This window comes from Homalodisca vitripennis, chromosome 6, assembly GCF_021130785.1.
Source record: "Homalodisca vitripennis isolate AUS2020 chromosome 6, UT_GWSS_2.1, whole genome shotgun sequence".
Classification (NCBI taxonomy): Eukaryota; Metazoa; Arthropoda; class Insecta; order Hemiptera; family Cicadellidae; genus Homalodisca; species Homalodisca vitripennis.
In genome coordinates, this window is record NC_060212.1 from 116,442,766 (window position 1) to 116,466,978 (window position 24,213).

A 24,213-nucleotide genomic window follows, 5' to 3' on the forward strand; every position below is an offset into this window, starting at 1 on the left:
AATATGTTACTTGCAGTTAGTATTTTCTATATAATAACTGTGTGTATGTGGGTGTGTGTGTATGTGGGTGTGTGTGTGTGTGTGTGTGTGTGTGTGTGTGTGTGTGTGTGTGCATGCGTACGTGCGTGCGCGCGTGTGTGTTCATAGATTACCTCAAGTCTACTCCGTCTTTTCATGTATAACCGCTGTACATTGTGCTTGGATAAATTATACTTGAAGCAATTTTTAAAGTACAGTTGGTACTGAGTGTTGTGGAATCTCTATATTATACTGTAATACTATGTTTACTAATATTTGTACAATTGTCTCATAAAATTGCTTAAAAGTAACCTATTGATTTAGGTAGTTAATTTTTTGTCTTTAATTGATTTTCCATTACAAAAATGAAATATTTTGTTAATGCTCTGTCTGATTACAGGAGTTGTGGATATTGAAGAACTATGGATTTAATTTATGCTTTGTATAGGAAGCATAATACTTCAAATAAGATTCATTCAGAATTTGAAAGGTAAAAGAAAACAAACATTACTTGAAACATGGTCTTAACCCTAGAAGTAGCATTAGGTCATCATCTAAGTACCATATGTCACACATTAACATACTTTCATATTATTTAGCTTTTGAAGTAATAAATATTATTAGATTAGATAAAAATCATATGGATGCAAAATAAAGAACCAAACTTCTCAAATTTAATATAAGGACTAAGTATTAATTGTGCTTTTAGAAAAGATTCAGGTTCTGATTCAGAAAGTTTTTATTCATGATCATCAAGATTAGAATACATTTAAATTATTAAAGTGTAGAAAAGCCAGTACAATAAATAAAAGTAAAAATAAATATATTCTTCATTTAGAGTTAGGTATTATAAGCAATATACCTCCAATTGAAAAATACTCCAGGGTGTAGATGACTTGTAAAAGGAATACTTCTATATATTGCGGCGTTCTTTAAACAAAAAAATTAAATTTGCATAATTTTATGAATTTTATTGAACATGTGTGTGTGTATGTATGTGTGTATATATATATATATATATATATATATATATATATATATATATATATATAGTCTTTTAGAGCAGTTTCAAAAGAAAACTACAATATTGTTTAATGTACAATATTTTGTTGTAATTAACAACTTTGTCAAGTACACTTGTAAAACATACACAGAATGAAATAAACAAACCTCTAAAACAAACTGCTCTAAGAGACTATTTAAGCCACTAGGCAACACACTTCAAGACGTTATATACAAATATATATACATACTGGGTGTTCACAAAAGTGTGTCACAAACTTCTGTGGGTGATAGTATTCATCATTTCACACAAAAATATCATTTAAATATAGATAGAGAAATGTCTCGTTTAGTCACTAACCACCATTTTGTATTTTTTATGAAAAAATTATCTCCAAAACTAGTTAGTTAAAGAAACCAAATTTGGCACATAGGTTTAAATAGGTAAGATAAAAATTTTTTGTATTGTGTTTTTTTCTTTAAATGGCATCTTTTCAAAATGTTAAATGTCAAATAACAAAATACCAGTATCGTTATAAAAAATGTACTAGACAGCAACTATTTGAAAAATTGTATTACAATACGTAGTAAGCGAGCATGACTACTTTAAAGGTATGCTTGCACAAGCCAGGAGCTACAAACCACTGATAACTCTTAACTGTGACATGTTTGGGGCTCGATTATTCCTTGACGGATTTTGATGAAACAAGTTGTACTGTTCGAGTTTTAATGAAATCGTTCAAATAGTTACTTTTGGGTATCCAGCCTGTTGATATATTTATAAAATAGCTTCAGGCAAGGCTTGTGTGACTATATTTTAGCATGCAGGAATTTGATAGTTGGGTCCCATGGTGAAGCCGAGAAGCTAACCACCCAACTAGTATGAATAATTAACGTAAAATAAGTATATAAGTTTTTGTTTTGTGTAAAGGCTAATAATATATGTGTGTAATATATGTATTTCTGTTTAGTTTACATGATGGCGAGACCCTTTGTTCAGTATCGAGTCAAAATATAGTGGCTTTCACAACCCGCACTGAGCTAGATGATGTGTCTGCGAAATCGTGGGGATCCCACGTCTATGTGGCCGATCTGAACACACCTTGGTTCAGTCACAAGTAAGTTCTTCTGCATTTTGATGGGTTAATCTCCACAACCAGTTTCTCAGTAAAAAACACTGATCCCTTAATTTAAATAAGTGTGTGATCACTAGTTCAAATTATATCAGAAATATATTCAGCAGTATCAGCTTTCAATAGATGAAGTAGGTAGAGTTTACATTTCAACACATAATTGATAATAGAATAAATTACATGAACATTCACTAAGGTAACTTTAACTTTTTTTATGAGGTTCTATCTACACCAATGGTAATTTTAATGAATTGTTCTAAACGTTTTTAAGGAACGTGCATAATACAAGGAATATTAATTTATAAAATCAAACTGTAGTTAATTTTATAATTTAATAAAATAAAACAAATTCAAATTGTAAAGGATAATTTATATCGACAACTATCCATACCTTAAATTTATACCATCCGGATGTTTAGTTTGTAGGACCCTCTGATGAGCTATTTCTAAATAATTCATTTTAAGTTTATGGGGATTCTGAATCTTGTTAATACTTTTTAAAGAAAAACGTTCATCGAATTTTTTGATTAAATGATTAAATTTTCCTTGATCAGGATACGAGGCAAAATCAACCAACTGTGAAACAAAAAATCCTAAGACAAGTGTGAATTACAATGTCCACAAATGTACACTTTTTGGCAGATTTTCTTGATCTTGGCAACAAGGTAAACTCAACATTGGCGTCAGAGAAATATAATTCACTTGAATCAGAAGTGCTCATACATGTGCAAAGCCGCAGGTAACTGCTATTAGATAAATACAATAGAACATGTTTCAGGGTAATCTCCAGTCAGGCGGTTGTAACTGCGCTAGAGTGGGACTTGCCCGGCCATAAGCTGCTTGTGGCGGACGCTAGCGGTGTGGTATCGCTGTGGACTCTGAGGGAACATGTACTCAATGACTGGGTCTGCCTCGGAACTGTAAACTTTGCTGGAGAACACATCATCGGTGCAGCTTTCTTCCACAATGGAAAAAAGGTATTGTGACTTCAGTTCCCTATGTTGAATATTTCAATGCAATATTATTTTGTGTATATTTATTTTCTAAGTTTAGTGAAAAGAGCGCACAATATAAATAGATTGCTTCAAAAGTGGTGGACTGTACATTCTAAAGTCTATCAGGAGCCATGTGAATCAGTTCCAGGAATTGAACTTCAACAAAAATCATTCTTCATTTCATGTGAGCAAAAGGACCATTTTCTGTGTATCTGAATTGGAATATTTGTGCCTTATGGTATGTTAAGCAAGGTTTGACGGTACTTTGGGATTATACCGACCACACCCAGACATGAATCGTTATTTGACATTTTGCTTCTACTGATTACTAGATTAGCGTAGAACAATATTTCGTCAATATGAAACAGGAATTGTCTTATCTCAAACCCCTCCCCATCCTCAGACAGAGGTCAAAGTCGAGCGGTCTAGTAGATAACGTGATTGCAGAGTCTCGCCGCCCGTTCAGCTGGTGCGTCGCTTTGTTGTACTTCCGTGTTTTAGCTCTACATTTCTCCAAACACAAAACTTCAATAAAAACAAACATTACCAAACTAAAACTAAACTCTTTATTGAAAAAACACTCAAAACTTGTTTTTATTCTTGATCACACTCCGCCACCCAAAATGCGAGTGCCTCCGGCCATCAGCGCGGGCTTCGGCATGCCCCGCGCTGATGTCGACGAAAGAAAAACATCCCTCGAGACAGTACCTATCAGTAAAATATCAAATTCTAGAGGGGCTGATCAGAAATATAAATTGAATTGTAATGGAAAGGCAATTATGTACCGTGTAAATCATGTGATGCCGCGCGGCCTGCAGTAATCGGGATTCTCAAGAAAGATAAGATAACAGCGACAACAATACCGATCACAATACCTGGAAATGCTTGTAAGTTTGTAATTTTATAATTAAAGAGTTGTTTTTTCATTCTGTCATGTTTGTTTCTATAAATTTATATTTTCGTGTTCTTCATACTGGTGTGGTCGGTATAATCCCAAAGTACCGGTTTGACTGTATGTTGCTAATACTATTTTTGTGTATAAATACATATATAATATATATTGTGTGTATATATATATATATATATATATATATATATATATATATATATTATATATCAGAAGTCAGAATATTCTTTATTACAATTTCTTTAAGAAATGCAATGGTGTCAAAACAATACTGTATACAATATATGAGTAAATACATAAAATTGTAATACAATACATAACATCAAGTCCAGGTCGTTTGATAAAATTCATCCATGGAATAGATTGGATTGTCCAACAAGAGGTTCTTCAGTCTGTTCTTTAGTGTTGCACCAGTTTCCTGTCTGAAGTCTTGTGGTAGGTGGTTGAGGATTTTCATACCGGCATATATTGGTTTTCTTGCATATAGAGAAGTTCGATGAGCTGGGAGGTTGAAACGGGTTGCATGTCTTGTATTATAGTTGTGAAGGGCTGATCCTTGAGCTGGTTGTTTGATTGATGCATAGTGTGCCACCTCACAAATGTACATTGCATACACAGTCAAGATTTTAAGACTTTTAAAATGTTCTCGGCAGCTCTCCATAGGTTGTAGGCCTAGTATAGTTCTTAATGCTCTCTTTTGTAATATTAGTATCCTGTTCATATTGGTCTTGGTAGTACCACCCCATGCGGCTATGCCATACATTATGTGAGTTTCACAGAAAGCATGGTAAATGATTTTTGCTATTTCTGGAGTGCCAATTTGCGTCATTCTTCGAATTAAAAATATGCCAGTGTTCAACTTCCTGCATACACTGTCAATGTGGGCTGTCCAGGTAAAGGAACTGTCGATGGTAATGCCCAGGAAGCATGCGGTCTCTTCCACTTCCACCTCAGGTAAAGCTGGTTCCTCCCTTCCTCTTCTACCAAACATGATTTGCTTTGTTTTTTGTGTGTTTATAACTAGGTAATTTTCGTGGCAGTATTGAGTGGCTAGGTTTGTAGCAATAAATGCGCTTATCTGCAGTGATTCAATACTTTCTTTGCCCAGCACAAGGGTGGTATCATCAGCGTACATTATTGGAGTACAGCTGTCTCTTAGATATGCTGGTAGGTCATTTGTGGTAAGGATGAAGAGAGCAGGGCCCAGAACAGAACCTTGGGGTACCCCTCTTGTTATTGGTAGAGGTGTTGAAAGAACTTTCTTGGTAGTACTCTTTTCTTGACACAGAAGCTCCACAAGCTGATGTCTATCAGCCAGATAGTTCTGAACCCATTCTGCTGCTTTTGCCACAATACCAAGGGATTGTAACTTGGTGAGGATAAGGTCATGGCTGAGGCAATCAAAGGCCTTGCTATAATCTAGCATAATACCTGCTGCTATTCTGCCAGCTTCTACGTGGTCAACAGTCTCCTCAAGCAGACTTATTAAGGCCGTTGTTGTGGACTTATGTTTCCTAAAGCCATGTAAAGCCATGTTGGTCAGGTGTCATCAACTCATTTTCGTTGCAGTGATCCAATAATCTTTTGAGGGCTATCTTCTCGAACAGTTTGGAAATTGTTGAAATTACTGATATTGGTCTGTAATTATTGACTTCCAGTTTATTTCCACCTTTATGTTTTGGATAAACTTTGGATTTTTTCAGCTGTTGGGGAAAAATTCCTTGTTGAAAAGATCTGTTAATTAAGTATGACAGAGGTTCAGATAGCTCCTCACAACAAAATTTCAATATCTTTGAGGATATTTCATCCAGACCAGCTGAATGAGTCGATTTCAGGGATTTTAATACATTTTGCACCTCTTCTACTGACGTGGGATGAAATACTTCAAGTTTACTGTTTGTAACAGGTACTAATGTAGATAATACTGGTCTTGTATGGTTTTTGGTTTGTTTTCTTAAAGTGTTATCTGCTATATTAGTGAAGTATTCATTCAGGAAGTCTGCAATTTTCTGAGGGTCTTCAAGTTTTTTGTTATCAATAAGTAGTTCTAATTTTGAGTTATTGTCATTTGTAATATACTATTACTATTATACACTTTAAATAAATGGTTAAACTTAATTTGTATTCTGATGATTATAGCTAGAAATAACAAATAACTCAGTATGATATAAATGTGAACTTTAATGATGATAAATTAATTGACATACAAGTTTGAATTTTGAAACAAGATGGAGGATACAATAATAATGGTAAATTTTTAAATACAGTTCTTAAATTTTAGGGCAGGGTGGTCGTGCTGGCTTAATGAAATAGAAATATTGGGTATTTTTTTTTAATAAAAGATATTGTAATTTTGAATAATAATTTTGTTAAAATTTAATTCTATTAATTTTGGATTATTAACCAAATTGAATGTTCCTGGGTTTTATGTTCTTCCAATGAATCACTGTTAAACTTAAAAACAATTTTCTCACCCAATGTCTGTCTTCTGCTTCTTTGTACTTCAGTGATAATAAGAATTTAATAAAGTAACCTTTCAAATACTGCTGAATAAATGTAACCAGTTTCTTTATTTAAAATAATAATCTTGCTTCACTTCTTCCAGATCCCTCTCTCCTCTTCACCTTTCAAATCTCTGCTCTCTTCACTCTTCAACAATCATCCCTGCACACTGTATCACTGACTTTAGTTCACTTTATAACTTTTGAGTTTTATATGTAATAAGGTGGATTTTGATTAATTTTGATTTCGTATTTATTATTGTTTGTAGTTAAATTTGAGACAATTTATAAATAATTATTTCTTAATTATTATTACTAATAAAGTTCTAAATTAAATTAGGCCTAAGTATTGAAATGAATGTGAGATGGGTGTATGAAATGAGTCATTACAATATCCCCTCAGAAATCATCTGAAATAAATGAACATGGTTTTGATACAATGACGAATGAATAGCAAATGATACATATAGATTTGTGATACTTAAAGAGAAGGATGAACCACATTAAATGAGTGAATTAATTGATGATCTTACATACTATTTAATAAATTGAATTAACAAACAAAAAATAGGGAAAAAGAGAACAAAATTAACATTAGGGTTAGGTAGTATTTAAGCTAAGCCAACGAACAAAGTTACAAGTTTCTTAGTATACAATAAACAAACAATAGAGAAACATTAGATCAATGGCAAATATTTACTCAATGTCAAAGGACATAGTTTTATTTTTGAAAATACACATTTAATGAATTGTGTACCGAATAGCGGTATACTTTTCACTAACAAATTATTATCCCCTCCTGATAGGAAAATGTTTATATAGTATTGATTAAAAGTGTCTATGTCACTGGGTGTATAGTTGCACTGTTTATTTGGGGAAATAGTATTAATTTCACACACGTCCCAACGCGTCAACTTCAGTATCTTCTGTATCGTTGTTGACCAAGTTTTTATATGGCTTCAAAGAGGATATATGATAAGGTCCATATACATGCTCTTGGGATAAATCAGAAATTTGGTAGGTCGATTTCCCGAGGATTTCTTGAATTATGAATGGTCCTTCGTACACTTCAAATAATTTTGATGTTTCACCAGCTATAGCTTTAGAAAGGTGATGGGACTTTACCAATACTTGGTCATTAATTTGGAGAGAAACTGGTTTTCTCTTTTCATTTATCTTATCAGATCTCTTCTTTCTACTTTCTTCAAGTTTATGCCTTACAATCAGTAGTTTGTGTTCGATTGGTACTTCTTCAGCTAGAGGGTTTGATACATATTTTTCCCAAAATCTGATATTTCTTGTTCCAAACTGTAGTTCGTTTGGTGTGAATCCAGTTGATTCATGGTAAATTTCATTAAGACATTCATTTATAACAGGTACATATTTCACCCATCTCTTATGATTCTGTGAACAATACGTTCTGAGACAACGCTTTATTTCTCTAATTGGCCGTTCTGCCAAATTAAAACTGGGGTGATACACTGGACTGTATATTAATTGTATGCTGTGGGATTCAAATTTCCTGATCCATTCGTTACTTTTTGGGTTCCGTTATCTGATTGAATTCGTTTAGGAAAACCGTAATTAGGAAAGTGATGGTGAAATAATTTATGTAATATACTTCTGGTTGTTGCTCTTTGCAGTGGATAAAGTTTAACGAATTTGGTAAATATGTCAATAACAATTAACATGTATTTTGTATTTCCTACACTAGTCGTCGGTAAGGGACCTATGATGTCAACTGCTAACTGGTCATTCTTCTCTCTGCATTTAACTCCTTTGGCTTGACTGTTGAGTGGATGGTTGTTGATTTTGCAGCGCTGACATTTATCACATGATGATAACAGTTGCCTGATAGTTCGATGCATATTCTTGAAAATAAAATTTTCACGCAGTAACAGGAAACATTTTTTTGCACCGCAGTGTAGATAGTAGAGATGGCATTCTAGTATTAGTGGTTTAATTACTGATTCTGGGATGACTATAAGCCATTTGCCCTTAAAATTTTGTAGTAAAGTGTTGTCATATACACGATAATTAGTAGATAATTGTTGAAATTCATTTGTTTCCATAGGTGACTGTAAGATTTTTATAAGTGGTTGTAGTTTAGGGTCTTGATGTTGGAGCTGAGGTAAGTTTCGGAGTTGATCTTGTAGATGTTGGTCGGGAATTCTCTCGATGTAATGAATAGATAACTCAGTGAGGTTGTTTGCATCGCTTGACATGTGTTGTGGGGATATACGACTGAGAGTGTCAGCAGTAATGTTGTCCGTCCCTTTGCAATGGATTATTTTAAAGTCGTACTCTTGTATAGCCAATATCCATCTTGCTAATCTGTTGTTTAGCAAACGGCAGGTTTTCAAAAAGGTTAAGGCATGGTTATCTGTAATTACTGTTAACTTAACGCCCATAACAATGTATCAACACTTCTGTAGGCAGTGGATTATAGCCAATAATTCCTTTTCGGTTGTGGTGAAACGCTGTTCTGCTGGTTGTAATGTGCGTGATATGAACATAATTGCGGCTTTTTCGTTATTTTCTTTTATTTGATATAGATGTCCGCCAATTGCAAATTCAGACGCATCGGTCTGTAAGTAGAATTCTTTGGATGGATCGGGGTGTGTTAGAGTGTTAATTTTTATGAACAGCTGTTTAATTTTGTTGAATGTTGTATCATCATCTCTAGTCCAATTAAATTTAACCTTCTTTGACGTTAGTCGTAATAGTGGCTGGACTGTTTCAGAGAATTTATGAATAAATTTATTGTAATAATTGATACATCCGAGGAATGCTTTTAATTGTGTACGACTTCTGGGAGTTGGGAAGTTTAGAATTGGATCAATCTTACTGTTATCCATACGAAGACCTTCATTTGTTAGAGTAAAACCTAGGAATGGTACAGAATCTTTACAGAATTTAGATTTTTCAAAGTTTATTGTCATGTTGGCTTCAGCTAGCTTTTTGAATATGTATTCTAGGTGATGTAGATGTGTATTGAAATCGGGGGAAATGATACATATGTCATCAACGTAAATTGCTGTGAAAGCTTCTATCTCATCATCAAACACGTTATCAAGAGCTCTTACTAGTGCAGCTTGGGAGGTAGAAATTCCAAATGGTGTGACTTTGTACTGGTAGGTCTTGCCTCTAAATTAGAATGCTGTGTATTGACGCGAAGTTTTAGTAAGTGGGATTTGCCAATATGAAGCCGTTAAGTCTACACTGCTTATGAATTTTGCGTTTCTACATTTACTCAGAATTTCGCTAACACTGCGGTTACATTCGAAATCTGGTTTAATTATTGCGTTTACTTTGCGGACATCTAAACACAATCGAATTTCTCCAGACTTTTTAATTACTGGGATGATAGCATTTACGTAGGTACTTTTGCTTCTCTCGATTATGTTAAGGTTCTCCATGCGTTGAATCTCAGCTTGTACAGCGTCTTGGTACGCTTGAGGTACTGGATAGGTTAATGATTTAAAATTTTTAGGATTTTCTATATTTAATTCGTGTTCATATTTAGTGCAACATCCGGGTTTGTCTGAGAAAACGTCCCTATATCGGTATAGTAGATTGATCAAACATTGTTTTTGTTCTTCATTTATGTAGTTATTAGGGCTTAGAGTTTTCATTATATCTTCCACCGACATATTATCTTTGGATGATATATTGTGTTGTGCATCAATGTAATCATTATTCTCATTATTAATCTTGTTATCTTCCCATTGTTTTATAGTGCCATACTCATTAAATGTTGACATTGAGTCATTAAAATCTTCCATAAGCATAAACGCCTTGTGATTTCACATAAGTGCCCTTCATTTATTGCCATTACAAACTTCATTATAACATTTGTATTGTTTATTTTCATATTTATTGTATTATTATTAAAGTTTAGCTCTGATTTCCATAATACTAGCCTATCCATTCCTAAAATCACTGGTTTGACAAGATGCGATACTATAAGGAATTGTATGTGAGTAGTCTCGTCAGCTACCGTGATAGGTACATATATGACTCGGTTGATTCGTTTTGAAATGTTTCCAATAGCAGTTTTAATGGTAGTATTGGCTAGAGGCAGTTCTTCAAATGGCTTTAATGATTGTTGGTTATCCATAAACCAAGACTCTGACAAACAAGTAATAGATGATCCGGAATCAATTAAGGCATTAGTTTCTACATTATTAATTTTGATGTTAATTTCTGGACATCTTATTTGTATAGGATTAGTTATTAGTGGATGTTCTATTTTTTCCTCAAAAAGGAAATCTTTATCACATATTATGTTGTTAACTTGAAATTCACTACTAGGGTTATCGTTTGAAGAATAATTCTGATTTAAATATCCGAGGTCGTTATTTTCTAGCGCTATAGTTTCGTATTTTATTTCTGGTGCGATGTTTCCTCGGTTCCGTTCTACAGCGCGCAGCCGTTTCCCGCCGCTGGAACGTCTTCGCTGCGGTCGTTGCCGGTACTAGAAGGTGGATTTCGAGCATTTTCTCCCTGCCGCACGATAGTGCATACTTGTGCCTGTTCTGTGGTGGGGTAATGTCTATCGTTTCCTGGGTAGTAGTGGGTATTCTGTCGATTTTGGTAGTGGTCTTTGTATGGTTGTGTCTTACTCTTGAATTCATTATCATTACGACTGTTGTATGGGTGGTAATAATTCTTGTTATGTTGGTTTCGATCATTATAATGTTGATTTTGTCCGTGATATTGATTCCTTGGCTGATATGCTCTTTGTTCAATGTTATTATGTGGTGTGACTGGGGATTGGTGAGGTTTCTGGTGTATTGGCTTATAACCAGATGAATTGTGATTTTGGGATGAAATTATTTTGTTCCGTTTTGGGCCGTCTCGGATGTCTTCTCGTTGTAGTAATCGTTCGAACTCTTTAATGGTGTTAATGTTTTGAACGCTCCGGCTGTCCTGAATAATTTGTTCAAACCGTTCCGATAAAATGGTGACGATTTCTTCTTCGGTTATTGGTGGGGTAATCGATTGTAGTGTGATAACACGCTCGGTGAAGTATTCAGCACGAGTCAATGTTCCATTATTCTTGTAATGTTCTGATTCTATTTTTGCACGTATGCCGCGTTGCACATCACGACTCCAATATTTCGTAGTAAATTCTTGTGCAAAATCCTCCCAGCTTTTAATATCGTGTTTTTATTAATTGGAACCATCGTGACGCGCGTGACCTTCGAGGCTACTTTCTAATATGTCAATGAGAATGTTCAGTGTTAGATGTGTGTGTGAGTTGCACACGACCTATATTTTTTTTCGTAATACCTTCTAATTTTTTGTAAAAATTCCATTGGACTGGTAGAACGTCCCGTTGAATTTTTGGCACTTGTCTGTCTACAGAATCTCCTCCAGTACAAATGACTTGCAATGGTTCACATGGTTTCGTCTCAATTTGAGATTTAGATTTTATATTTTCTAATTCACATTCATATTTATTAATAACACTCGGCTAGATTGTTTATTCTATCATGATTGTTTTGGATTTGTGGTTGAATTTCATTTATAATGGTTTTGATTTGTATTTTATTTGTTTCCGCGTTTTCATGTCGTACTTGGTCTATAGCATTTTTTATTTCAAAAGCAATTTTATTTTCTAGAGTTTGATTTTTGTTTTTGTACCGATTCTAATATCTTGGATTGTTGGTTATTCATCTGTTGGTTTACAAATGTCTTATGTTCTTCAAAACTATGATTTAATTCTCCTCTAATGCTGTCAGTGGATTCTTTAATTTTCAGGTCTATTTTTTCACGGAATTGATCTTGATTGTCCCTTATAGCGTTCAATTCATTTCGGAATTCAGTTTGATTATCCCGCAGTTCATTAATTTGTCCCTCGAGTGTCTCCTTACAAGTTTTGATTTCATGGCTAAGTTCGATTTTAGTTTTAGAAATACAATCCCTTATTGCGTTTAGGTTTTCGTTTAACTCAGATTTAGAGTTAATAAAATTTTCATTAAGTTGTTTTAAACCGTTCATGATAGCATGAAGAGCTGTCGATTGGATTCGTCAGCGGTTTGTTTATTTGACCTGTCACTGCCAATGGCATCAACTGATTGAGTACAATGAGAATGTTCAACTACGTTTAGTGTGTGGGAGGCGCAGTAGCTCCATCTACACGTCTCTGCAGGGAATCAGGGAAAATTTTGCCGCGTAGGTGTTGGTAGCACTGTTTTCATTCATCCGTGATTGGTTGTCGACCGCTGTGAGAATGTTGACTTGGTTAGCGCGAGGGATTGTGGGAGTTTGTTCTGCTTCTTCTCTCTGTCCGCTTTCGTCTTCGATACCGGGATTAATGGCGTCTTTGTTTACGTTTAGCACTTGGTTATTTTCCATATTATCTGTTGGAAATGGGTACCGTTTAGGGTATCTAAATTAAAAATCACGGGACATTAATTTGCGTTAAAAAATAGAATAATATTACAGGACTAATGTATTGTTAATTAAATGTTTAATATAGTGAGTTATTAAATAACCTATAGCCTATTGACAGACAATATGAATAAATGACAACTAACTACGTACAGTACTTATGTCTAGGCTATTGTTACGATCTAGAAAATTGTCTCAAATCAAAAGATTATTAATATTTCATTAAGCCACTACGTTGGACGCCAATTTTGTAATATACTATTACTATTATACACTTTAAATAAATGGTTAAACTTAATTTGTATTCTGATGATTATAGCTAGAAATAACAAATAACTCAGTATGATATAAATGTGAACTTTAATGATGATAAATTAATTGACATACAAGTTTTAAATTTTGAAAAACAAGATGGAGGATACAATAATAATGGTAAATTTTTAAATACAGTTCTTAAATTTTAGGGCAGGGTGGTCGTGCTGGCTTAATGAAATAGAAATATTGGGTATTTTTTTTTTAATAAAAGATATTGTAATTTTGAATAATAATTTTGTTAAAATTTAATTCTATTAATTTTGGATTATTAACCAAATTGAATGTTCCTGGGTTTTATGTTCTTCCAATGAATCACTGTTAAACTTAAAAACAATTTTCTCACCCAATGTCTGTCTTCTGCTTCTTTGTACTTCAGTGATAATAAGAATTTAATAAAGTAACCTTTCAAATACTGCTGAATAAATGTAACCAGTTTCTTTATTTAAAATAATAATCTTGCTTCACTTCTTCCAGATCCCTCTCTCCTCTTCACCTTTCAAATCTCTGCTCTCTTCACTCTTCAACAATCATCCCTGCACATTGTATCACTGACTTTAGTTCACTTTATAACTTTTGAGTTTTATATGTAATAAGGTGGATTTTGATTAATTTTGATTTCGTATTTATTATTGTTTGTAGTTAAATTTGAGACAATTTATAAATAATTATTTCTTAATTATTATTACTAATAAAGTTCTAAATTAAATTAGGCCTAAGTATTGAAATGAATGTGAGATGGGTGTATGAAATGAGTCATTACACATTCTTCCCTGTCTTTTCGTCATTTATAACCTTCCATGTTGCTTTGGACTTGTCATGAGCTTGGTTGATGTAAGTGACTATGTGTTGCCTCTTCATGTCTCTCAGTTTAAAATCGTATGCTTTTTTCTTGATTGTCATGTTGGTTTTGTCTGTTACAGAGCCTCCAAAAAGTCGCTTTTAAGGCTTAGTGCTTCGTCATTTAAATAGTATTTTGGCTTGGCTTTTTTTCGAGATCTAATTTTCTTTTTAGGACATGCCATATCCAAGATAACATTCAGGGTCTTAGAAAAAGTATCATAAGCATCTTGTAGGTGGTGTGCATTCCTGACATTTTCCCAGTTTTGCCCTTGTAAGAGAGATTTTAGCACTGCCATATTGTCATCATTGAACCTGCGTCTTGTAACAGAAACTGTTGGTTTTTCTTTTGTAGGGATGTTTAGGGTACACAGCTGAGCTCTGTGGTCAGAGAGTCCAGTTTGTAGTACTTCCACTTGTACAACAAGTTCCAAGCTATTTGTGCACACCCAATCAATAGAGGACTGTGTGGAGCTGGTAATCCTAGTAGCTTGCAGGGGTAGTCTTGTGGTATTGAAACTTAATAGCATGTCATTAATTAGTTTGTTATCAGAGGTTTCCTTAAGCATATCAACATTTACGTCACCCATTATGATGAGAAATTTACTGTATGCTTTGGTGTCCGCTAAAAGTCTTGACATAATATTTTGAAAATCTTCAAGCTGTCCACTTGGAGACCTGTATGTGCCTAATATGTATAACTGCAGGTTGTTTACAGTTAAACAACACAGTTCTATCTCGCAAATTAACTCTTCACAAAAAGATGTTGTGTCTATGTGTTCTGTCATGACTTCTAGGGCACTTTTGATGTAAATTGCTACACCTCCTTTAGCATGGGTTTTCCTACAGAAGGCAGATAATAAAGTATAGTTTTGTAGCTTTATGTTTCTGAGCTCTTCTTCTTTAAGACCATGTTCGGTAAGTATGAAAACACTAGGTGTAAGGACCTCAAGGTGGTGAGTTAGTCTTTCGATTTTGTTACGAAGACCATCGATGTTTTGGTGAAGTACTGACATACTGTAGTTGTTGTTTTTATGAGAAGTGCTTCTGGTTTGACTTTTATTCAATTTTTGAATTTGCTTTCTTTTACTTGTCTTTGTTCTAAAAAAATGGACTGTGTTTTGGTCTTGCAAAGCACCTGTAGGGGATGGGGGCATCTGTGACTGATTTTCGGTTGAAACGGACTGAGACTTATGGTTGGACTGTGATAGGTCATCACAAGCTCCAGTATAGCCATATATATAAAATAGAAGTCATTTGACAGGTATTTGGTCTTCAGAATCATATGTTAGTTTGGTTATTTAAACACATATGTGAGAAAGAAACTGCCAAATACAAAATAATTTAATCGTAAAAAGTGAGGGCTCTGTGGTGTAATGGTAGCACATTCACCCGGCAAGTGAGAGATCCGGATTTGAGTCCTAGCGGAGCAAGTACTTTTTGCGACTCAATGTTTATTGAAATTAAATAAGGCTATTGCCATTTATACAATTTAACGTAAATAAAAGTCGTTTGACAGGTGTTTGGTCTTCGATCATATGTTAGTTTGCTTATTTAAACACATATGTGGACAGATACGGCCAAATACAAAATAATTGAATCGGAAAAAGTAAGCGCTCTGTGGTGTAATGGTAGCACATTCACCCGGCAAGTGAGAGATCCGGGTTTCGACTTCCCGGCGGAGCAAGTACTTTTTTGTGATTCAATGTTTATTGAAATTAAATAAGGCTATTGCCATTTTATACAAATTTAACGTAAATAAAAGTCGTTTGACAGGTGTTTGGTCTTCCGATCATATGTTAGTTTGCTTATTTAAAACACATATGTGACAGATACGGCCAAATACAAAATAATTGAATCGGAAAAAGTAAGCGCTCTGTGGTGTAATGGTAGCACATTCACCCGGCAAGTGAGAGATCCGGGTTCGACTCCCGGCGGAGCAAGTACTTTTTGTGATTCAATGTTTATTGAAATTAAATAAGGCTATTGCCATTTATACAATTTAACGTAAATAAAAGTCGTTTGACAGGTGTTTGGTCTTCCGATCATATGTTAGTTTGCTTATTTAAACACATATGTGACAGATACGGCCAAATACAAAATAATTGAATCGGAAAAAGTAAGCGCTCTGTGGTGTAATGGTAGCACATTCACCCGGCAAGTGAGAGATCCGGGTTCGACTCCGGCGGAGCAAGTACTTTTTGTGATTCAATGTTTATTGAAATTAAATAAGGCTATTGCCATTTATACAATTTAACGTAAATAAAAGTCGTTTGACAGGTGTTTGGTCTTCCGATCATATGTTAGTTTGCTTATTTAAACACATATGTGACAGATACGGCCAAATACAAAATAATTGAATCGGAAAAAAGTAAGCGCTCTGTGGTGTAATGGTAGCACATTCACCCGGCAAGTGAGAGATCCGGGTTCGACTCCCGGCGGAGCAAGTACTTTTGTGATTCAATGTTTATTGAAATTAAATAAGGCTATTGCCATTTATACAATTTAACGTAAATAAAAGTCGTTTTGAAACAGGTGTTTGGTCTTCCGATCATATGTTAGTTTGCTTATTTAAACACATATGTGACAGATACGGCCAAATACAAAATAATTGAATCGGAAAAAGTAAGCGCTCTGTGGTGTAATGGTAGCAACATTCACCCGGCAAGTGAGAGATCCGGGTTCGACTCCCGGCGGAGCAAGTACTTTTTGTGATTCAATGTTTATTGAAATTAAATAAGGCTATTGCCATTTATACAATTTAACGTAAATAAAAGTCGTTTGACAGGTGTTTGGTCTTCCGATCATATGTTAGTTTTTGCTTATTTAAACACATTGTGACAGATACGGCCAAATACAAAATAATTGAATCGGAAAAAGTTAAGCGCTCTGTGGTGTAATGGTAGCACATTCACCCGGCAAGTGAGAGATCCGGGTTCGACTCCCGGCGGAGCAAGTACTTTTTTGCGACTCAATGTTTATTGAAATTAAATAAGGCTATTGCCATTTATACAATTTAACGTAAATAAAAGTCGTTTGACATGGTGTTTGGTCTTCCGATCATATGTTAGTTTGCTTATTTAAACACATATGTGACAGATACGGCCAAATACAAAATAATTGAATCGGAAAAAAGTAAGCGCTCTGTGGTGTAATGGTAGCACATTCACCCGGCAAGTGAGAGATCCGGGTTCGACTCCCGGCGGAGCAAGTACTTTTTGTGATTCAATGTTTATTGAAATTAAATAAGGCTATTGCCATTTATACAATTTAACGTATATATATATATATATATATATATATATATATATATATATATGTATATATATGTATATATATACAATTGTTTGTCTGTATGTCCTTTATAGATTCAGAAACTATTTGACTGATCATTATGAAAATTTGTATATTTATGTATTTTTAGAAGGTTTATATGCTATGCCCATTGATGTAACTAGCCACCAGGCGGAGCTGCAAAATATAAAAGTTATCAAAGCACCTGCATATTATAAACTGTAATTACGAGACAGTTACATATATTAAATAGCCAAACACTATTTGAAGGTGCTAAGTTTTGATGTATATTTGTCTTTAGAATAAATTTCTGGTTGAACTTAAAACGTGAGTGTTAGACCACTAAAATAAAGTACATGTACGTGTACAATGGCTACAAACATACACTTTTGACAGATTTTCTTGATCGTGGCGACAAGATAAACTCTGCATCGATGTTGGAAATATAATTCACTTGAACCAGAATTGCTCATACACGGGCAAAGCTTACGAAAAGTGTGCGAAGCCTTGGGATACAGCTAGTAGTACATAAAATAAAATAAACATGATATCCGTAATATGAGTTATAACTCTTTACAATACCAAATACTCGTGGTATTTTGTAATGTACATAGGTTAAGTTTGTTTAAGATTACGGGAACCTGAGGGAAACTTTTTGAAAAATGGTCGTTGGCTTTCCAGATTGTGATAGTGCCAGAGAAAAAGGACAATTATCAGTACAGTGAAAAGTTCACCCACGTGAGATTTGCTCCTTCCGTCCGACAATTTGGTGGCCGATCCGTGGAAGGATGTTTGGTGATCAGTACGACTGGAATGGTTGGCGCTCTTGCCATCACCAAAGATGGCGGCAACCAAACCCTCATCACTTGCACGGAGAGTCTGGGTTCTACAAGACACCGCATCACTGCTGTAGACATCTGCTATGGCAAAAGTAAGAAATATGTGTTTATCGCTTTGAATAAAATACTAATTTGCTGGTTTGGAATAGCATAGCAGTTTTTTCTTATTTCAACCAATTTAAAAATTGCAAACAATCTCTTTGATTGTGGTTCAACATAAATACACACTGGTAGCTTAAAATTTCCTTTAAATGAATTTAACTGTCTTAGATAGATTTTGTCCCTCAGAGGAAAAACAACCCCCGTTCCATACATTTTGTGTGTATGTGTGTGTGTGTGCGCGTGCGTGCGTGTGTGCATGCGTGTGTGTGTACTTTTACTAGAGTTATATTTAGGTGAGCCTTACTTATACCTAGATGAATTAATATTGGTCTTAACCCATTAACCTGCTTAATTCTTTCCGCACTGCTAGGACCAAAAGTAGCAATTAATTTAACTGAAAATGTAATTTTCCTATTACTGGTGTTGCAATTCAACTCAGACTATGTTGTAATCCTTAGGCCACATGATTGTGTAATTTTTAAGTTAAATTAATTTTCTTAGGTACACCTTCGGGTGTACGGACAAAAATTTAAATAATTTTTTTTCAAAATTGTGAAGCCTACCTACTTTTCTTATTATACTTGGATGTTTAACGTATAAAAACCAATTACGGTTTTTGCCATTATTATTGAAAAATTCAACAGCAAATAAAGTCAGAAAAAAGCTGTTGTTGTGACTGTTTAACTGATCAAACAATAAATAATAATCTTGTCTACCAACAAAGATTTTAACTCATTACATATTAATATGTGTTATGATTTTTATTTGTTTATAAATTGTTGTGTGGTTATGTTACCGTGACCATGACATAATTGTCAATACATGTATCAGGAAATATACATTTTTAAAGGTTATGTTGTTTATTTTTTCAATATATTTGTTATAGTAACCCAGTACAGTGAATTTCAAGCATCAGTAAATAATATAATTCATACAATTTATGACAAAACATTTATATAAATATTCACGAAACACTGACTTGTTTCACATAGAAATACACTCAATTTGTTTCATTTTACAGGCTGCCCTTTAGCTTTACAACAGAACAAAATAGTGTTGATGGTCGTAAAGAAATAAAAATATAGTATTTATAAAACTAGATTGAGAAATTGGCAATTATGCTGTAAGCTACGTCTGCTGTAATTTTATGCCTAACATATCCAAGTAGCATCAGAAAACAAGCCCTGGTAATGAATTACAATGCAACATTTTTCGCTCATAGTTGGTAATCCTATATATGACAACAACTAGAAAGGTCTGAAGAAAGTGTACTGGCATACAATCTATCAGAATAAACAAAAACTGTGCTCGCATTGAAGTCACAACTTCAGGTTTGGTCAATGCTAAGACTGAATGAGTAACACTTGTGAGTCAAGGTCAATGGGTTAAACTATCTGTCTTAGAGCCCTAAGTATTGTAAATAATTTTTCTTTAAGATGATATACAATTATGACATCTTGTTGTTAGATTTAGAAGTTACTAAATTGAATTAATTTGTAAAATACAGTGAGTAAAAGATTGATACACATATATGTATACATATAATATATATATATGTAGAAAAAGGCCAACATATTAATATTAATGAACTATATTTCGCATTACGCTTCTTCAGGTCAAAACTAACAACATGACAAAACACATATAATAACCAAAAACATAAATGTATACAGATAAATAAATTAATAAGCATAATATTCTTGAAGTGATAAACATATGTTCAAACTGTGGGTGTAAAGATGTGATGAGTGTTCAGATGATTTAAATTTACTATCTAAGATTCAATCCATAGGGAAATTTAGATGTTGTGACAATCTGACATACTTGTTCTAAATTTCTTAATTTTGATGTATTTGAATTATTCTTTATTGATCGTATTGGTTTTACTGTATATAAATTTTCAAAAGATTCTTTGTGTATTTTACTATGAATGACGGTTTTGTTTCATCATTATGCTTAAAATCATAACGTTGACCTGTCATTCTTATTCTTAAATTATTTGTTGTAGACCAATGTAGTCTTTAGGGCATTTTTTACATTGAATTTGATATACTACGTTTTTTGTATCACATGTCAAATCTATTATATAAAAATGAAACTGTTCGTGTGTAACAGCATCACTCACAAACGGCTGGACGGATTCGCCTAATTTTTTTTTTAATTTGTTCGTCTTGATCTGTAGAAGGTTATAGGATACTTTTTATCCCTTTCCCGATTCAGGATTCCGCCCCACTGGTTACAGAAATACCCGTAAGAAATGCATTGCAGCAAACATATGTTATTAAGTGAAAGAGTCTTTTCAAATTTTTAATCAGCTGTTCTTTGTAAACATATATAATGCGACAAAAAATATATTTATATATAATTTAATTACTACACTTATAGTTTTAAAGCATAGAGTAAGCTTAAGAGAAACGACAAATTTTGTTTAAACTGTTTCTGCAATCACTGTTAAACATAGACTTTACTATCCAGATAATACAATTCAAATTTGACGTAAAAATTCACCTTTAACTGCAATATTTATTTAATATAAACCATGCTCATGCTTGATCAGAAGAGCAATGCAGATATCATAATTACTATCTTACGTTGGCTACAAATATAAAGAATGTTATAAAATCAACCTTAGTTGTTTTTTTTTTGACAGAAGTATCAGGAATGTGGTACATACCTTCATAATGCGCCCAAGAAGCTCACGAAGGAACGACTATCAATTATCTCAGCAATGTTTAGAATGTGATAGAAAATGAATAAGTGAATATAGTGTACTGTTTTCAACGGGAAATTGCGTGCGAAGCCGCGGGAAACTTATTGAAATGCGCAGCGAAGCGCGCCGGGTCCGCTAGTATTATATAAAAATGAAACTGTTCGTGTGTAACAGCATCACTCACAAACGGCTGGACGGATTCGCCTAATTTTTTTTTTAATTTGTTCGTCTTGATCTGTAGAAGGTTATAGGATACTTTTTATCCCTTTCCCGATTCAGGATTCCGCCCCACTGGTTACAGAAATACCCGTAAGAAATGCATTGCAGCAAACATATGTTATTAAGTGAAAGAGTCTTTTCAAATTTTTAATCAGCTGTTCTTTGTAAACATATATAATGCGACAAAAAATATATTTATATATAATTTAATTACTATTTTAAATTTCTTTACACTTATAGTAATATATAAAAATGAATGTTTGTGTGTTTGTCCTTTATATACTCAGAAACTATTGGACCGATCACTATGAAAATTTGTATTTTTCTATGTAGAAGGTTTATATGCAATGCCCATTGATGTAACTCACCACCAGGCTGTACTGCAAGATATAACAGTTATCAAAGCGCCTGCACATTATGAACTGCAATTACGACACAGTTACGTTTATTAAATAGCCAAACACTATTTGAAGGCAAAGAAATATACGGGCAAAGCTTAAGAGACGCGTGCGAAGCCGTGGGAAACAGCTAGTTGCCAATAATTGTGTATACTTTTTTAGTTGAACCACTTTCGAATTTCGATGACTCTTCTATTTGATTAAACACTATGCATCTTGATTTATTACATAAAAAAAACAACAATTTTTTTTTGCTCCTTGAAATTTAGTTTCCACATCAGAATCAGCTGGTAATTTTGGTTTTGATATAATGTCCTTTAAAGTAGGAGGTCTTTTAAAAACAATATGTGGAATACTTTTTAGAAATGAGTCTGTCAGTGGAGAATTTCGTAAGCTACTTTAAAAATATTGTTAATTTTGTAGAGACCAGGATGATAGGCTCATCATAATATTTCTTTTTGACATAATAATTATTAAGGTTACTTTCATTGAGCTGTAGCTTTTCATTCAATAGCTTCTCAGGATATCCTCGTTTTAAAAATGCATAATATATGTTACTAAAGTAATTTTTAAGATCTTCACTCTCGCTGCATAATTTTGTTGCTTGTGTAACCAAACTTTTGGGAATTGATCTTTTTACATATTATACAGGGTGACAACTGTTGTAGTGAAGATATTGAAAAGTGTTAGTAGGTTTTACATTAATTTTGTGTTTCAAGTAACCTTTCTTGATGTAAACGTCAATATCCAGAAATGTAACTGACTCTGTTGAAATTTTCCAAGTAAATTTTTAATTGTTATCGAAGGAGTTCAATGCGTTTAAGAAATCTAAAAGTTTTTCATTACTCTTTGTCCATAACATAAAAATTTTGTCTATATATCTAGTCCAGAATAAATGTTTAAATATTTGAGAATCTAGAAAATCTTGTTCAAATTTTGTCAGATGGTCAATACTTGTTAGCTGAGAGCAGTGGCAGTGTGCACATGCCCATTCAGTGCTACATGGTTTCTGTCAAGCACATTGATGACAAACTGTCAATATCATCACAAGGACTTCCCTGTACTATCAAATACTGTGTTTTGCTTACAGATGGTCAATACTTGGTAGCTGTGAGCAGTGGCAGTGTGCACATGCCCATTCAGTACTACATGGTTTCTGTCAAGGGCATTGATGACAAACTGTCAATATCATCACAAGGACTTCCCTGTACTATCAAATACTGTGTTTTGCTTACAGATGGTCAATACTTGGTAGCTGTGAGCAGTGGCAGTGTGCACATGCCCATTCAGTGCTTCAGGGTGTCTGTAAAGCGCATCGATGACAAACTGTCAATATCATCACAAGCACTTCCCAGCTTCTTTATGTTGGCCTGCACATCTACTGACCATTCCTGTAGGTTCTGATTATTATAAATTTATTCCACATAAAATTTATTAAAAATAAAAAATAATTTTTTTATAATAAATTTAATGGATGATTTCTCTTATAAGTACAAGATATTAGTATACCACACCATGTATTGTATAAAAAGCTTCACTGAGGTTCCATGCAAAATTTCAAGTCTGTAGCTCATTTTATTCTTGTGACATCCTTCCTGTAGACAGTCATACGTACTGTACATAAAAAGATTTTACATTCTCCTGGCAGACAAAAGAATAATTCAATGAAACTCAGCCAAATTCCATGGATGGACATGCACTATTATAGATCTTGTTCTTGTCTATGTAGAAAGAAATGTTTCATGCAAAATTTAAAGCCTACAGATGAAATCTTTTAAAGATACCTTATAGATAATTAAGCTACTTGTGTCACTATTGTCAAATGTTATGTCATACGATTTTACTCAGTTTGTTTATGAATCTATTTATTCTGAAATGTTCTCGTTCCCATCTTGGTTATATATCAAACCGTGTTTGCTAAATCTCAATCCAATCATACAGTGTGACATGCACTATCATCAAAATTGATCTTGTCCATATAGAAATGAAGTTTCATGATACATTTTGAGCCCAAATGTCTGTTTGTTCTAGAGATATCCTGTCGATAGACAAACAAACAGAATTGAAAAATGTTCCGTCTCCTTAAGCAATAGACTTTGCTGATGGTCACCCAATAAAAAATAATTGGCACAGTTTTGTAGTATTAGTATAGTTTTTATTGGATGTAATGGTGGTCAAATTTTTTGATTCGACGAGTTGTTGTGCCAGTTAGACAAAAACTTTTGATTATGAATCAGTTTTATATAATATATATATATATATATATATATATATATATAATATATATATATTATTTTGTTTGGTTTTATTCAACTATGTTTTTGTCAATGCTTTCATTCTTTTTACACATTTTTTATTTTTTTTTTACAGTTTATTTTACATTTAAAGTTTATATCAATCAATTTATGACAATCAAATGTCCAGGCTAATGTTTTTTCCAAACTCAATACTTTTTATTGTTTACATTTTTACTGAGCAATTGTATGTATGTAGTTGGAACACACAACACTTTTTAGAATAATAATAGTTCTAATTCCCCTTTTT

At 33.6% G+C, this 24,213-nt stretch overlaps 1 protein-coding gene across 2 annotated transcripts in view; it reads left to right on the forward strand.

Annotated features, from left to right (window-relative positions):
* The window catches only part of LOC124364780 (mediator of RNA polymerase II transcription subunit 16), a 56,465-nt gene that overhangs the window by 3,751 nt on the left and 28,501 nt on the right, over positions 1-24,213 (forward strand). For both annotated transcript variants that reach the window (XM_046820523.1, XM_046820524.1), the window contains exons 2-6: positions 419-508; positions 1,992-2,138; positions 2,932-3,130; positions 18,083-18,332; positions 22,907-23,062. In XM_046820523.1, coding sequence (XP_046676479.1) covers positions 441-508; positions 1,992-2,138; positions 2,932-3,130; positions 18,083-18,332; positions 22,907-23,062 — 820 coding nt within the window. In that variant the 5' untranslated portion in view covers positions 419-440. The remainder of the gene's footprint in view (positions 1-418; positions 509-1,991; positions 2,139-2,931; positions 3,131-18,082; positions 18,333-22,906; positions 23,063-24,213) is intronic.